The sequence below is a fragment of the Micropterus dolomieu genome, linkage group LG15 (assembly GCF_021292245.1).
Source record: "Micropterus dolomieu isolate WLL.071019.BEF.003 ecotype Adirondacks linkage group LG15, ASM2129224v1, whole genome shotgun sequence".
Classification (NCBI taxonomy): Eukaryota; Metazoa; Chordata; class Actinopteri; order Centrarchiformes; family Centrarchidae; genus Micropterus; species Micropterus dolomieu.
The window spans coordinates 7,068,675-7,085,966 of NC_060164.1; the positions used below are offsets into that span (position 1 = coordinate 7,068,675).

The 17,292-nt window shown below is 41.8% G+C and overlaps 2 protein-coding genes across 4 annotated transcripts in view; one reads left to right on the top strand and one right to left on the bottom strand.

The window, feature by feature from the left end:
* Positions 1 to 1,670: 1,670 nt before the first annotated feature.
* On the top strand, positions 1,671 to 11,035 carry LOC123984021 (eukaryotic translation initiation factor 3, subunit 6 interacting protein). Of its 2 annotated transcripts, XM_046070589.1 has the most exons (15): positions 1,671 to 1,832; positions 2,167 to 2,209; positions 4,859 to 5,069; positions 5,192 to 5,271; positions 6,437 to 6,498; positions 6,599 to 6,668; positions 7,390 to 7,463; positions 7,683 to 7,854; positions 8,068 to 8,222; positions 8,431 to 8,601; positions 8,726 to 8,859; positions 9,232 to 9,405; positions 9,942 to 10,131; positions 10,445 to 10,525; positions 10,817 to 11,035. In XM_046070589.1, the coding sequence occupies exons 1-15, from the start codon at positions 1,809 to 1,811 to the stop codon at positions 10,895 to 10,897; spliced, it is 1,722 nt and encodes a 573-aa protein (XP_045926545.1). In that variant the 5' UTR covers positions 1,671 to 1,808; the 3' UTR covers positions 10,898 to 11,035. The 2 variants fall into 2 exon arrangements, with proteins under 2 accessions (XP_045926545.1, XP_045926546.1); XM_046070590.1 differs by lacking the exons at positions 1,671 to 1,832; positions 2,167 to 2,209; positions 5,192 to 5,271 and having other exon boundaries at positions 4,991 to 5,069.
* A 373-nt stretch (positions 11,036 to 11,408) lies between these two features.
* cdh23 (cadherin-related 23) overlaps positions 11,409 to 17,292 on the bottom strand; it is a 126,189-nt gene continuing 120,305 nt past the window's right edge. For both annotated transcript variants that reach the window (XM_046070202.1, XM_046070203.1), the window contains 10 exons: positions 16,653 to 16,909; positions 16,468 to 16,565; positions 16,212 to 16,332; positions 16,040 to 16,119; positions 15,817 to 15,857; positions 15,616 to 15,676; positions 14,524 to 14,653; positions 14,272 to 14,391; positions 13,896 to 14,006; positions 11,409 to 13,277 (listed from right to left, as the gene is read on the bottom strand). In XM_046070202.1, the coding sequence (XP_045926158.1) occupies positions 12,936 to 13,277; positions 13,896 to 14,006; positions 14,272 to 14,391; positions 14,524 to 14,653; positions 15,616 to 15,676; positions 15,817 to 15,857; positions 16,040 to 16,119; positions 16,212 to 16,332; positions 16,468 to 16,565; positions 16,653 to 16,909 (1,361 nt within the window). In that variant the 3' untranslated portion in view covers positions 11,409 to 12,935. The remainder of the gene's footprint in view (positions 13,278 to 13,895; positions 14,007 to 14,271; positions 14,392 to 14,523; positions 14,654 to 15,615; positions 15,677 to 15,816; positions 15,858 to 16,039; positions 16,120 to 16,211; positions 16,333 to 16,467; positions 16,566 to 16,652; positions 16,910 to 17,292) is intronic.

Here is a 17,292-nt window from a genome sequence, read left to right on the forward strand (position 1 = left end):
CCTTATTTCTGGCAGTGCGATCCCCCCCCCCCCCCCCCGTGTCCCTGACCTTTTCCCCTCCCTCGGTGTCTCTTCTCCCTTTTTCCCTCTCTCCAATTCGACTTCGTTTCTCCACACCCCCTCCCTACACACTTGATTTTGTCGACTTAGATCCCTTATCGGATACAGGCAGTTCCCTAGCCGGTAGGTAGGAAGATGTAGGTTTTGGTTCAGAGGGACTCCGTCTGCTGCCGGTAACTGAGGCACACACGTCATGTATTGTTTTCTTTCACCTTTTTCTTTTCCTTCTTCTAAACCACAACAAGAAATCTTTTTTCAGAAGACTTGGTGATGATATTCGATTTGCAAAGAGAGGATGGGATCAGATCGGCTACTGTCAGCAAGAAGAAGAAACGCAGTCTGCGCTGAAATTCTCATACTGTGGACAATCGCTAAACACACACACACACACACACACACACACATACACACACACACACACACACACACACACACACACGGGCTTCAATATACAATTTAGATGTTCTCGGTTCTCTCTCAGCTTATAATAACACTCTCCAAAGAAAGTTTCAAAAAGTCCTTCAAGTTAACACAATACGCAAACAGAAGTGATAGAATCTCATACTTAGGTTCGAAAAGCTAAATAACTTCTGGAACGCTCAAAATCTTCCCTTTTGATTGATTAAAATCACACATTGCACGCAAATCTGTGGACGCCAGACTCACCTGAGTAATAGCCTATTAACTGAGTATGACCAAATTTGAAACCGGATTTGGGGGTACATGATCAATTAGGCGATTATTCTTGATGCTCTTCTTGACGTAAAAGTTGACAACTCCGTCTCAATGAGTCTTCTTTATTAATGAAGACCGGAGCCTTGCGACTATAACGCCCCCTAACGGTATTTACAAGTAGTTACAAGTTCTCACTCACCAGGCACACTGACTTATCATATCAACCTTTGTTTTTACTTTATTTTTTATCATCTTTATAGTTATGCCTTTTGAACTAATTCTACTTTTCTCACGGGTTTTCGTGATAATTCAAAGGCTGCAAAGAAAGTTATCTAAAAATCTACAAATATAAATATTATGAAGGTAAAACCAAACAGTTGCTTCATAAATATATCATATCAAAAACAATAGCCTATCTGTTTGTAACGTGAGAGATTTTGCCAAACACCAGTGTAATTGCTAATATTATTAACTGCTGCATTGCATTGCTGGAAGCAATCGCTGATGTTATAAGATCAAACTGCTTTGAAAAGTCATGCTGTATATGAAAGTCCATGAACCTGATTTAGATTGCTTTTCAGACTCAGGTTAGCAAGAATTAGGTCTTTTCAAAAAGCAACACAACATAGTGCAGACAGGGAATATAAATCGTGTCTTTGGGGAGAAAATATAATTTGCAATTTGTTTTTATTTGCACAACATATTGGCTTGACCTAGCCTACATTAACAAGAAGCATTCGTGAAATATTTTTCTCGATATGTTCTTTCAACAAACACCCCCTGTCCCTGTCCCCATCGTACGTTTAACATTTGATAAATTAAAAAACAAAACAAAACAAACAACATTCGGCGAAGGTTGACCTACACGGATTATGGACCGCACACGATACAGACACTCAATTTCCCACAATGCTTCATCACTGCTGCGTTTCACTCGCACGTCACGACCTCCTTCTTCCGCTTCCTGTCGTCTCTCCAGCGCCAGCTGCATGGTTTAGCGGCGTTAGTTAAACGAGCACACTTTCTCATTTTTCACTCCAGTGTTTTACGACCTTGGATTAATAACTAGCATCATGTCATTCCCCGCCGAGGAAGAGGTCTGTACACCTGTTTTCTTCCAGACATTTGAATTCTTTCTTGGCAATAACAATGGCACGCTGTCGCAGGTTAGCTAGCTAACTTAGCTGCATAGCTTCCATATCTCCACCGGCATAACAGTAGCTTGCAGTGTGCTAGCATCATCTTACTGATTGTTGTAGCCTTGTTTGTGAAGAGAATGCAACCATACCATCACAGGCTTTGTGACGTTGTGTAATTTTTATGAGATAAAGGATAACGTTGTAAGTAAGCTAGCGTGAGTGATGACCGCCTGTTTGACAGATGTTAACTTTGCATCAGTAACAAATATCTGACTTCTCTGTTGCCTTACAGTACGATCCTTACACCTACCCAAACGACTTCGACCTGCACACCGGTTAGTATATACATGCATCTGTTTATCTAAATGTATGTGATGCCCTCTCATGTAGAAACTCCCCTTGTGAATAATACTAGTAATTTTACACATGCATACATATGAATACATTCATAATATACACATCACTTTGCACCAGGAAAGGCTAATTTGAACAGGTAACTTACCTGTTTCAGTTAAGTTGTCACTGAAGTAACAGATGTGCACCTGCTCAGACCCTGAGGGAGAGCATTCCAGAGGTTAGTTCCAGCTACTTTGAAGGCCCTGTCACCCAGAGGGCAGAGCAATGAGGGCAGAGCGGAGAGTAGATGGGTATCAGAAGAACGTTGCGAGTAAATTTGAAGGGATGGAGAAGAATGGATAGGTAGGGAGACACTAAGCCATGGAGACATTTATGAAGAAGAAGAAGTACTTAAAAACAAATGTGGTATTTAAATGGGAGCTAGTGCAGTCTCTGAAGGGTAGGGGTGATGTGCTCCCAGGGCCACGTGCGGCAGAGTACTCTTGCTGACGAATTCTGGACGTGTCTGTTTAACCTGTTTAAGTGGGTACACCAAGGAGCATTACAGTAATGTAAGGCGCTTTTCGACCAAAAGTACCAGGGACTTTTAAGTCCCCAGGTCTATTTTCAAGGAACTAAAAGGTCCCTTCAGCCCACTGTTGTGTGCGTTTCCACCGTGGTCTAAAGACCTGCGAAGAGTGGGCAAATTAACCAGCGGACGTAGGCTGCAGGCCTGGCTGTACACAGCGATGCACAGGCATCATTATTTGTAACCACTATCCATGAGCAACATTTATAAATGAACATCAGATCTGACTGGACTATAATGACAAACTATAGGTGTGTGGGAGCTATAATGAGGAGACACGCAATAAAGTTCGTTACACATTTAATAACAAACTGGATAAAGCTATAAAGTTCTTAAAATAACTCCAGCACAAAAATAAAATTGCGACAGTTCGGAAGGTTATTAAAACATTTCCAGCCAACAAGAGCATGCAGATCAGCTGACAGCACGTCTGTGTCCGCCTGCCTCGGAGAAACGGGATGTTTAACAAGCTTTACCTGCTGTAATCAGCTGTTCCGCTTGTTTTGTAGAGGAGGAGACCGACTTCGTCTCCTTGTAGAAACGTCCTGACTGATGAAAATTCAAAACTGAACACACTGCTGAACGCTGGCTGCTGTTTCCCAGCTGAAAATGTAATGCCGACATACGATCTCAGGCGGACATCCGCGAGACATGTGTAGATAACAAACTGGATAAAACCATCAAGTTCTCAAAATAACTCCAGCACAGATAAAACAACACAAAAATAAAATTGCGACAATTTGGAAGGTTATTAAAACATTTCCAGCGACAAGAGCTGCAGATCAGCTGCAGGATTCTCGTCTGTCTCTTCTCGCCCATTCAGAAATTCACCGCAAGGAAAGCCCCACCCCCCCAAAGTACCCGATACTTTTGGAAAGTACTACCCCCCGAGCAGGATCTTTTTAGGGGGTAAAATGAAGACCCCAGAACTACATTTAGACACTGGTCCCTCTGGTGGGAGTTCCTCCAAAGGTTCCTAGTTCTGGGGTATAGTTCCTTTGGTCGAAATGCAGCTGTAGTTTGTAGGGCTGGACCCGAATATTCGACTGTTGGGTAAACATTCGATTTTCAATTTTGAGATTCGATTATTGAGGTTTTTTCATGCGCCTGACCTCTGCCGACAGCAGTGAAGGTAACGCTCCAGTTCACATAAAAGCTAAAACAAGTATTTGCTCTTAATTACTATCGAAGCGTTGATGCTCAAAAAATGACATTCGGGCCAGCCCTACTAGTTTGGACATGTCAGAGGCTTGAATGAGAGTCTCTCCAAGAGAGGGGTCTGGAGATGTTCTTCAGGTGAAAGAATTTTTTATGTAGGTATTAAATCAAAAGGGTGGAGTCTAAAGTTGCAATCGAGATTGACGAGCAGCTATGTACAGCAGGCTAACCTTGACGACCCAGCTGGATTCTAAATTTAACATAGCTATCCTTATTAACTTGGCTCCTTACATGCTTGCTTATAACTTATTTAAAGGTGGGTCTCTGTCATTGACAGTGTTGCGTTAAGAAAATTGATAGACTAACTTCTCAGAGTTAACTTGAATGCTCCAATCGCTGAAAAAAAAATCGCTGATCATCCCTTCAGTTGTCGATCGCTGATCAAATCGCCAATCTGCACAAGCCTAATGTAGAGTTGTGTGTTGTCATAACATAACAGTGAAAATTGAGGCCATGTTGATGACTTATACGTCCAAGAGAGAGAATGTAAGTAACGAACAGTAATGGTCCAAGAACTGAGCCCTGGGGGATACCGTGAGAAAGAGGGGATGTAGGAGACTTAAAGTTGCTAATGGAAACAAACTGTTGTCTAGCTGTGAGGAAGGACCTGAACCATGATAATAGTGTCAGTGACACCAAGTAGTGATTCTAACCGGATCAGCAGAATATTATGACAGAGTGTATCAAAAGCAGCAGTGAGATCTAACAGGATAAGTATCTTGAGGTCACCAGAGTCAGCAGGTCATTGGTAGCAGTAGTCACAGTAAATTGCCCATTAGGTGTAAAGTCAGTACATAAGCCAATAGCTGTACCCATAGTGTCTCCTCCTTTCCCCTTGCAGGTGACCCTAAAGCAGACCTGGCCTATGAGAGGCAGTATGAACAGCAGACCTACCATGTCATCCCAGAGGTGATCAAGAACTTCCTGCAGTATTTCCACAAAACCATCTCTGACCTGATCGACCAGAAGGTTTATGAGCTGCAGTCCAACCGTGTGTCCAGCGAGAGCATTGAGCAGAAGATCTATGAGATCCAAGATGTCTATGAGAACAGGTAAACTTGACTATCTGTGTGAAAACCTCTTCCTATGGTGATTTTGTTTGCTCCTTTAACAGATACATTAGAGTTGTGTGTGAGTGTAGTATCTTACCTTTCCCATTTTGTTCCTGTTACAGCTGGAATAAGTTGACTGACCGTTTCTTTAAGAATTCTCCCTGGCCAGAGGCTGAGGCCATCGCGTCACTCGTTGGCAATGGTGAGTGTGTCACATATCCTGATTTTGCCTTTGGACTCGGTCATTTGTTTTTCATTGTAGAAATATATACAATATACATTTGCTCAGTAGTTTCCCTCTGATATTAGCTAATACTTATTATAATATATTTGATCGTCAGGTACACATTCAATTTTGGGATTCCCGCACGCCTGACCTCCGCTCACAGCCAAATGAAGCCCTCAGCTCTGTGGGCGCACTTTAAACTGAGTGACAATGGCAGTTATGGTGTTTAAGAACATTTAGTAGGCTTTAATAAAAATTAAAAAAGAATTTTACATAATGTGTTATTTTCCGCTACCGGAAACAGCACTTATACCGTCTGCTCTCTCCGCCCGGTTAATATTTTCCCGTGATCTGTTCGGGACCTGCTCAGCTCAGCCTCTCACCCCCCTGTATTCTCAGCTACGGTTCCCCCCTGCTCTGCACTGCAGCCACCAACCTGGTTCTGCAGCATCTAGTCTTCCAGTCTGCCTCGCTCTTCCCCAGCTCGATTTACGATCACTTGAACACCGCAACAAATATTCCTCTCTTATCTAACTCCAGTCTCCTCCCTCTCTTAGTATTACACTTAGGACTACTAGCCTAGCCGTAAGAAAAGTTAACTGCAACCTTTTGGTAATAAGAACGTGCTGTTTTATTTAGCCTACACTATGTAATATAGAAATGGAGCAATCTCTCTCTCTTTCTCTCTCTCTCACACACGCACACACAGACTTACTCATGATCGGCGTCATCTCTCCGCCATCAGGTTTCTCCTTCACTCATGTCATTGCCAGAACTGCTTCAATCCATCACATACGTAGCTGTATCTTATGAAAATACAGCCTGCTTACAGCCGACATAACGCGACCGGTAAAGCAACCAGTAGCTAATCCAAACCCCCCACCCTGAAGCTTCAAAGCTCAAAAAATGTCATTCGGGCCAGCCCTAGTGTCCTTGCGTAACCAGTTCTAAAGTGTGTGTGTGTGTGTGTGTGTTATTAATTATGTTGTTTTGTTGGCATGTTTAGAGTTGTATTAATTTGACAGACTTCTATTATTCTTTTAAGTGGGTTTTACATTTACAAGCTACTGGTAAATGAGTTCATCTCTCTGTAGTTCAGTGGGGATGTTTCATGTCCTTGTTGGCCTGTTGTCTCCTACAGATGCTGTGTTCCTGATCCTGTATAAGGAACTGTACTACAGACACATCTACGCTAAAGTCAGCGTGAGTAACTACTCAATAAAGACACATCAATCTCCTGCTTGACTACTGGGGAACCTCATGTTCAGTATTTTGTTGTAAATATTGTTTTCTTGATAATCAGGGTGGGCCGACTTTGGATCAGAGGTTTGAGTCATACTACAATTACTGCAACCTCTTCAACTACATTCTCAGTAAGTCACCAGAATGTTCCTTACATTTTTCTCTCACCTGCAGTTATCGGTGTAAAACAAGGGTCGGCAAATAAGTCTTGCATCGGGTAAAAATTTTTTCAAGCATTGACATGGCGGGCCAGAACATAGTCAAATTATTTCAAATACCTAATGCTCAGTTGGTAGTGAACAGAACTCCTGTTGGGAGGGTAGTATGATCGATCCCAACAATTTTTTTTTTGTCCCTTGTTAAACAAATTGATTATAAGGACACTTTTGCACATGCTCACAATAAAGCATGTGCTGCAGTATGTGTGCGCGTACCGGCGTATGATCCTCATTCATAAACCTATGGATGCTTATTTTCATTTCCCTGAGGAAATTCAGGGGAATCCAATCACACGTTTACTGACTGCTTTTTCAGAGGTGTGTCAAGCAAGCCACAGACTCTTTTGAATGTCCTATAGAACTTTTCAAAGTAAAAGCTCTCAATAAACTCGACATAAAGTATTGCTGCACAAAATGTTGTCACGCTTTTATTTTGGAGGCAAAATCCCTTACGAGGAAGTTATTATGTGAGTAATTGTTGTCATGACTAAAATCTTTTTAAGCACCAGACGCTATCAATTTATTTATTTTTTACTTTTCTGCTGTCAAAGCAATCTGGCCGTCTATTGCCGACCACTGGTGTAAAATAAAACCTAATAAAAGACGAGTCATGAGAATGTCTGATTGTAAACAGATGCTGATGGCCCCGCCCCCCTGGAGCTGCCAAACCAGTGGCTCTGGGACATCATTGATGAGTTCATCTACCAGGTAGAGTGCATTATATTCTTTTTTTAAATATTTATCCTAAGTTAACACGAATTGTCCATAACAACAAGACAAACACGAGTAAGAATCCGTGATAAAACTTTGAACTTTGGTGTTTTAAAAAGCACTTTCCCATAATTTTCATTCTCATGTAACAGCCCACACAAAGTTTGTTTAAATGCTTATAACATGGATATGGGAATTACCCTCTCCTTTCTCCAGTTCCAGTCCTTCAGTCAGTACCGCTGTAAAACAGCCAAAAAGTCAGAGGAGGAGATTGAATTCCTGAGGAACAACCCAAAGATCTGGAACGTCCACAGCGTCCTTAACGTTCTTCACTCCCTGGTGGACAAGAGCAACATTAACCGCCAGCTTGAAATCTACACCAGTGGAGGTAAAGAAGAATGTTTTGGAAGGAGGGGAGATCATTTGAATCTAGAATTTTTTAAAATTAAAGGCATTGCACCTTGTTAAAAGCACAGTTTAGATTCTCTGTACATAATCATTTGTTGCTTTTCTGGGGAGAATGTAAACCTCAACATGTAGACTTAAATGTATTCAGTTTTTATACGAGGCAGCTAACATGTTATTTGTTGGCTTGTTGCAGGAGACCCAGAGAGTGTGGCCGGAGAATATGGGCGTCACTCCCTATACAAGATGTTGGGTTACTTCAGCTTGGTGGGGCTCCTGAGGCTTCACTCTCTGCTTGGCGATTATTACCAGGCCATCAAAGTCCTGGAGAACATTGAGCTCAACAAGAAGGTGAGGCCTTATTTAGAGCACCTAATGCTTGAGTACTACTAATAATGATACTTGAGTATGATGATGATGCTGAGTCCTCTGTTTATTTTTAACAGTTTTTTCAGTATTTCAAACTTGACCTGTCATCACTTGGTTTTATGCTGCATCTGCTTGTCTTTTCTTCTGTCTTGTCCGTACTTTGTATCTATTTTTGTTTCCTATCTTTCAGAGTATGTACTCCCGTGTGCCAGAGTGCCAGATCACCACCTATTATTATGTGGGTTTTGCCTACTTGATGATGAGGCGCTACCAGGATGCCATTCGAGTCTTTGCCAACATCCTGCTCTACATCCAGAGGACGAGAAACATGTTCCAGAGGTCAACTTATAAATATGAGATGGTCAGTCAGAGCAGGCTTTTTATCTTTAGTCTACCCCCCCCATATAGAACATGTTCATAAAATTATTTTTTGTTGAACTGTTGTTGAAACAGATATCATTTTACTTGTCTAATGTGTTTTTTAGATTAACAAACAAAATGAGCAGATGCATGGCCTGCTGGCTATCGCTCTCACCATGTACCCAATGCGCATTGATGAGAGCATCCACACCCAGCTGAGGGAGAAGTACGGAGACAAGATGCTGCGAATGCAGAAAGGGTGAGAAAGAAACTCACTGCAGTATTTGAGGTCCAGTGTGTATCTCACTGTATTGCTATTTTTTTTTTTATTGCCTTTATTTTATTTGTGTGTGTCCCATTACGACCTAAAATATATTTTTTATATTAGCCAGACAGTCCTTTTTGATTCTTAACTGTTACGATAATGTACAAAGAAACACATGCATCTTATTACTTGAGGTTCTGAGCACTGGGCCAGCTTATAGCTCCATTAAGGTTTTGCGTAGTTAATTAATAGTAATTTAGTACTAGTAGTATTTATGCCCATCCTGCACCTATACTGGATGTCTGGTGGATGTCTGTAGTACACTATCAGTAACTGTGGCAACACACGTTCCCTTTTCCATCTCAGAGACCTGCAGGTGTTTGAGGAGCTGTTCAGCTTCGCCTGTCCCAAGTTCCTGTCTCCTGTGGTGCCAAACTATGACAACGTCCACCCCAACTACCACAAAGAGCCTTTCCAGCAGCAGTTGAAGGTTTTTGCTGAGGAGGTGCAGCAGCAGGCCCAGCTTTCCACCATTCGCAGGTAGAGTATGCGTGTGTGTGGCTTGGTTAAACGAGGCCCTTTGAGGTTTTGTTGAAAACAGACAAGTTACATTCAGTTTTTCCCACCAAAATACATCCTGTGTGTCATGGAGGGATAACACACACACGGACAGTGCACTTCCTTCCTCATTAAACCTTTACAGTATTTTGTATTCAGCAGTGTTTACGTCCACGTTCATTAGATTGCTGTTTTCATCTCCCCTGCCTTTGCTGTCACATTGCTGCATATCTTGGCATGTTACCACCCCTTGTTGATCAGTGGAAAAGTGTGACACCAATTAGTAGGACTGTGTATCATGTCACCCACACTCAAGCATGCATGATATAAACAAATGGGGATCCACTTGCCAAAAAACAGGTACATAGCACTACTAGAGGTCTAAAACTCCAGAGGAACCTTTAATTTATACTTTGTATGAAGTGGAATGTAGACAAATACATTTTGGATGCAATTAGGAAAAGGAAATGTATTGAATTAGTCTCCAAACTTCACAAAGTCACAATGTGTCCTTGCAGCTTCCTGAAGCTGTACACCACCATGCCAGTAGCCAAGCTAGCAGGATTCCTGGACATGACCGAGCAGGAGTTCCGTATTCAGCTGCTCGTCTTTAAGCACAAGATGAAGAACCTGGTGTGGACCAGCGGCATCTCAGCGTTGGAAGGAGAGTTCCAGTCTGCTTCTGAGGTCGACTTTTACATTGATAAGGTGTGTAGAAGTCTGTTAAATAAAAGTGATGTCTTTGCCGTCACATACAGTATAAATAGTATGTCGCGGGGGTGGATGGATCATGGTGAATGCCTCTGCCAAAAGCGCGTTTGGTTTAAATGATACAGTAGGTTCAGATGGATATTGTTATTTATACCTGTTATTTAGAGGTATTATAGAGTCACATGTGCATACGCTGTGTATATAAAACAGTTGAGAAAGTAATGTGAGGGCTTGATATGACTCCCTGTTGCACATTGTTTTAAGCAGCTCTGTATGTTTGATGAGCTTTTTCTCTGTAACACACCCACAGGACATGATCCACATTGCAGATACTAAAGTTGCTCGTCGGTACGGAGACTTTTTCATCAGACAGATCCACAAGTTTGAGGAGGTGAGTAGTGATCCATCATGCCTCTGCCAAAGGCATAAGAATAGGAATTTCTATTTATTTTAAAGGAATCAGAAGAAAGTTGTTGCATTCAACAGGAAAAAAAGGTTTTAATTTTGGAGCCAGTTTGGAATTGAAAGTATTGTCACTGATACTAATATTTAAAAAAACCTACAAAAAATGCTCAGCTCTTTTAGTGACCAGTTAGCCTTCTCCTAAACTGTTAAAAAAAAAAAAAAAAAAAACTTAAGTTGTGCCAATGACTGAAATAAAATTGCCTCCATTTGCCTACAGTTGAATAAGACACTGAAGAAGATGCCAGTCAGTGGCTCCACCACTGTGGCAGCAGCGAATGCTTCAACCAGAGTAGTCTGACCAACAGCAGTGAAGGAGACCTCCGGGACTGAGTCCTCTGTCCCCTCAGTCTCTCCAAGTTTTTTGACAAATATTATTGATGAAAACTTTTCTATGTAACCTGGTAACAATAAATGGATGGAATGGTGTGCTCAAACACTTTTTTGTCACGTGTTTACTCTTAACCACTAGATGGCAGTATTTACCAAGCTGTCCTCAGGCTCAGACAGACTTTTTGAAAAACTGTATTATACACAGTAAAGGGAAATGACAGACATGCAATGTCAGTGCCCACATTACATTTGGAGGTTTGTTTCTTTTGCCAGTTTGTCTCTTAAAATTGTACCTGTGAGTACAATAGAAGTCAACCTTGCGCTAAGTCATTGTACTGTAATACCTATTGGAGGACAAATATTTAGTGTCATGAGTCATTAAGGTTTCTCAGATTTCCCATTAGTTTTTGTCCTGCTTGAGAGCATTCTGCTGCATGTGTGTAGCCGCTCTCCCACAACCAGACAGACCGAGGTCAAAGGCCGTTGCATATTTATTTTATTATCACAGATCATCCAACATTTCCCAGCACAGGTCTCAGGACAAGTGACAATAATGACAAAGAAATAAAAACATACAAAATGGGAATATAAAAAAATGAATCATAAAAACACACCACTCATCAGAAAACAGCATCAGTTGTCATATAAAGGAAAACCGAACATGTCACCATAGCACAACATACACATACTCCAAACATCCAAAATTATTACCCTACCTATTTTGGTAAGCCAGCATTTTTCTTCAAAAATATCTTAATTCCATCACATTTTTTTATTTTATAAAATAAAAAAATAAAGCAAACATTACTCATTTTGAGCTTTTTTAGTCCCTCAGGTGGCAGTGTAAAGTCTCTGTGGGCACAATGCCATCTTTATGTCTATAAAAATTGGATAATTCATAATTTCAAACCTTCATTTTTAAATTCCATCTAAGTCTGTACCCAGGTGTTCTTTCAGTACCTTTTAATATCAAATTTCTCATAAAAGATGCAAAGTCTTCTTCATGTGTCTCCTTTCACCAACTTCATCATTTGAGAAGTCTTTCAGTTATTAGTGGGGCATCTCCTTGTACATGACTTGACTTAGACCACTCTGGATCTGAGCTGGATCAGGGTCTGAATGTTCACTGCTGCCCTGCAGACCGGAGAGTGTTTTGTCTTTTTGCCATTGATTCGAGGAAAAAAAAAAAAAAAAAAGCTCTTTCATCAAACTACTACCGTACTTTAACAATAGCACAATGGCAATGGCCCCTCTTTTTCTTGGTGTCAGGTGAAAACGCCACTCTATAAGCGTCACTGGGGGAAATATTTGTACTTCTAATGTCTGCGTTAAATGTCCATCTATAATTTCCCCACAACAAAATGACAATCTGACAGAGGAAATTCTTACTGTCCCATCCGCACTCATTCAACACTGATGCATTGTTTTGCAAATAGAAAGAAAGATCAGGACATTATGAGGAATTGTGTCATGTTTTCTGTCCCATTGATGGCCATCCGCTGGTCTGAGTGTGTTTTGCTTCATTTTTTTGTGTGTGTTTGTGTTTGTGAGCGAGTGTATGAAGTCCAGGTATGACTTCTAAATGATTGGTGGAATGAGGCACATTTTGACTATTAAAAGGTCATGGTTCAACAAGCTTCTCCCACAGGGAGGCTTAGTCTCTCTTTTCCACTCAGCTCTTTGGATGAAAGTCCATGACACCAGTTGGTTTTGTCTCGCTGAGGAGAAGTGCTCTGATTTTCCTGTTCTTAAAGGTCAGTTGAATGAACCTTCTCTAGAAGCACCTCACGTGAGACCATCTTCAACATGAGACCAACTCAAACCAACCCAATGGTGAGAAAGTCCTCTTGCAGGCTGTCTCACTGATGCACTGAGGTTGGCTGATGATGTTCCCTAGACTACACACACTCCTCACACTCCTCCCCAACCTTGTCACGGAGGCAGTGTAGAGGCACAAGAACACACACGAGTCATGGTTGTGCTCAGACCAGCGAGGCCTCGGCTAGTCATAACTCTGTGATCTCCAGGGGACTCTCCAGTAGGATGTCCCCGTCTTTGTGACGGTGCATAGGGGTGGACTTGGCCGACTCTGTGCGGGCGTTGCGCTCAGAATAAAGCCCCCCATCAGCGTTTAGTGCCTCCAGAGAACGTGCCAGGGCCCGCTGGTCGTCCTCTGGCAGGCTGTTTAGGTCAGAGGTCAGGAGGGTACCTGTGCTGCCATGGACCACGTGCACACCTTCGGGTCCCTTCAACTCCACAGGAAGCTTGTGCTTGAGGCGCAGAGTGCCACGTACCCCTCCTATGCCCAGATGCTCGTCCTCATCATCGTCCAGATCGCTCTGGATCAGCTGGAGAGGAGAGGGAGAGAAGAATGACAAGATTTTTATAATTAATAAACCTACTGATTAATACATTTTTGGATCAGGTTGGCAGCAATATAGCAGCTTTGTAAGAGAGAGTTTTGAAGAAGAGCTGGAAAGAGGTAAACCAATGGGAAGAAAAGTTTCAGGACAGAAATGAGTAGATCACTTGCAGTAAAAGACAACAAATTGGAAATGTAGTGAGACCATGTAGCAATAGTAAATTTAATTTCCAGATCTGGTTTAAATAATTGCAAATAATTCTTAGCATTCAGATGTTTGGAGGACTGCATGGGTGGGGATTTCCACATCAGAGTAATTCAAAGTGTAGACAAGTGTAGAATTTGCATTCAGTGCTCTATTTCCAGTCACTTTGTGGCAATTTCTGTGCGGTAAATTCCATCCTCAGCCGAACTCTGAATAGTAAGTGCAAATTGTATTTGACCCAAAGTCTGATTCAAGGTGGCAGAGGTAGCAGAAGTAGTGAGCAGGAGACTGAACGTCAGAATGGGAAATCAAAGGAATCACTCTCCAGCGGTGTCAGACAGGAACAGCGCAGCAGCGGGTGCAGATAGATCATTTGTGTTTTTTTCCCCCCGAGCCCACCTCAGTGACTGATGAATGATCCCCCTGGCTGGTGGACACGGTGACGAGTCGTGCTGCAAAGAGCTTTTTCAGCCTCAGGTAGTCGTCCAGGACCACATTGAGCAGGGAACCCTGACAGGACGGCAGTTAGGATCAAACAGAGTCTATTACACAATCCACCTTAACACCTTAACAGCCTCTCTTTATGTCCTTGCGGTCTCCCTCTTTGTTTTCTTCTCATGACACACTGGACGAGATCTTAGCTCCCATCCTCTGACCACCCAAAAGCATTTTGGGAAGCATGGAAGGAGAGAGTACATGACCTACGTAACAGAGGCTTTTGAGATTGGATGTGGATGTGTGCCTCCCTGGATGATCTATCACACAGGTGTCTCACCTTGATAGGCCCCTCCCTCATGATCTGGCCCAATTTAGCAATGTTGTCGTACTCCTGAATGGCTGCTCTCAAGTAACGATCATCGTCGGGCTTCGCTTGAGGCTCTCGACCAAATGTGCCCTGTGGAGACACACATGCTTACTTAAATATTGATAATGATGACTACTCTTAACTCAGCATTGAAATCTGGGGCAAAATAAGATCTGTTAAACTGAGTATCTTCTTATAAATTAACAACATGTTGGTACTGACATGGGTGCGTGCAGGGCTGTTCCACAGGTCAGTTATCTCACTCAGGTTCTCAGGCAGGTCGTCCTCATGGTCAGCCTGAGTGGTCAGCTCCAGGTTGCGACAGAATGGGTCCAGCCACACTGGATTTGCCCTGCAGAGGCAAACATTACACACAGCATCAACCAAATGCAAAAGTACTATGGTAGGGTACAAAAAGAAGACAAATTTGATCTTGCCAGTTACCTGCTTTTCCAGTTTTTTTAAATTAAATTAGTGTTAAATGCTCTAAAGTTAAAACAGTAGTTTCACAGAATTATCTGATGAAGGAAATTTTAGGATGTTAGGATTTTAGGAATAATGTGACATTTTGAGAATTATCCTTATTTGCTTTCTTTGCTGAGACTTGGATGAGAAGATTGATACCACTCACATGTCTGCATGCTAAATCAAGCTAGGGCAGGCTTGTCTTAGCTTAGCATAAAGCTCGCTATTTAACACGTTGCATCTTGTTTGGCTAATCCTAGCAAAAACCAAAATGTAAAAATTACACATTGTGAATTTATGAGGAGTGATGTTTTGTAAATATTTTCTGGCTGAGTGCAGTCACTTTGACACTTTCACAGTGAGTCTCTACTAAATGCATGGCAACCTCACGCGACAGTCCAAAATGTCAAACTAGTCCTTTAAGTTCACTGTTCACCCTGCTGCCTTCTGGGAAGAGATAAAGAAGTTTCTGCTGCCATACCACCAGACTGCAGAGCAGCTTTTCCCCACAAGCTATCAGACAAACTCAAATTCATCCTCAGCACTGCTCCACTGAATATAGTTTATTTCTGTTTACCATTTTTTTAATTGATTTATTATTAATATATGTTGTCTGCTAGGTAGCAGAAAGGGAGCTACAAACAGAATTTCACTCTATAACCTGTTGTATTATGACAAATAAACCGAAGCTTGTTCTTGATCTTCAGAAATGACTCATAACAACAGAAACAAATACTAAGGGATATTTTTCATAAGACTATACTTGCAGATTAACAACACAAAGTGATATTCGGTGGGAATTCCCTTTTTGTGTGGCAAATTGGTGTGTGAACGAAGCCATTATCTCACCCCTCAAATGAGTACTTGTTAGTGTTGGGCATGTCCAGGACATCCATTAGACCCTGGTTCCCTGGATGGTAGAGGACAGATAATTTTAAGAAAAACAGTAAACTGACAGTTTGCTGTTATATTGTATATTAACAGATGTTAAAACCACATCCTGACACTAACAGCTGTTGGGACCGTCCCCTCAACAGCGCCGCTTCTTACCTGTTGATCCTGCAACGATGGCTTTCAGCTTCCTCTGGTGTCTGGTAACACAGCACAAGGCAGAAGTCATAAAAAGGTAAACATGTTGATGTCGCTTCTTAGACTGACAGCATAAAAACATGGTCCATGACTAAGCATATTTCAAATGACTCACTACACTCAAAATTCAAAATATATCTATGCAATTACAAAATTATCTGTTAGAATGCTGAAGGATTCTTACTCTCTGCGATAATGCCAGTTCACTGTGACAAACAAAACTCCTGCCAAGCACAGCAGCACAGCCAGGATAATGATGACTAGCTGTGGAAGAGAGAAAGACTGAGTTTAAAACCACCAAAGCACAAAACATCTGCCACTGTCTGTGGGTTTCTGGAGGTCCCAGCCTCGCAGACCTGTAGTGTGGTGATGTCGTCGGGCAGTTGGTCACTGACAGCGGGCTGAACGTCGACAACGTTGTATTTCCTGAACAGGTTTCTAAGTTGCTCCTTGTTCTCGTCGATCATCTGAATAACCCTGCAAAAGAATTAAACAGCAGGCCAAGGTAAACTCACATCAGAGCCATGCTACGCAGAGCTTATATATGTGAATGATACCAATGCTATCATGTAGCTTTGAAGTGAACAATTTACTTTATTTTGGAAGGTATACCTTTCTACATCTAGGATGGTGTTGGTCTGATTGTTGACAACGTGGATGAGCATGTCTGTCTGAGCATAATTCACCCTGCCCTTCTTGTCCACGTGGAACTGGATAAAAGGAGGTTGACATTTAGACGTTAGAAACAAATAATACAGAAGTTACGTTAAAAGCTTTAACATAGAAAAAAGCCCAACCTGTATGTCGTCTAAGTTGACAATGGCTCCAGTAATGTTTGACAGCAGTGTAATAAAATCTTCCTGGTTTTCGCGGACCCAATCGGGAATCTCATTGAAGACTATCTTGACCCTTTGGTCATCTCGGAGAATGTAGATATTCACATTTGTGGTTGTGCTGTGTCCAGCGAAATCGCATGCCAAAATCTCTAGCTGAAAGTAGCCTGGATTGTAGCCCGTGAAGAGGTCATATGTTCGGATGATACCGTCTGTCAAACCTGTGGAAACAATGGGATAAAATAATGTTTCTGAAAAAGACATTATTTTGACTCAATTGCATAACAAGCCATCTATCACGCTTTACATTTTTGTCATATCACTGGCCAGAAGTAAGTCCTTCACTGTCTAGGAGAACTGCAACAGTATGCACAGGAAGAAAGGGACTGGCTGCAGGAAGCAAATGCACGTCTGCAGGAAGTGTGAGACTCATGTCATGTCATATAACTGATTGTGAAATTAAAGGAGAAGTCTGGTGATATTGTATATTTTCTTTTTGTCAACAAATCCAAAGTAAAAAAACAAAACCAACAATTACTTATTAGTAACAAGTACTGCCTGTGTATTCAAAGCCTGATATATGTTATTCCTCTGGGTCACTAAG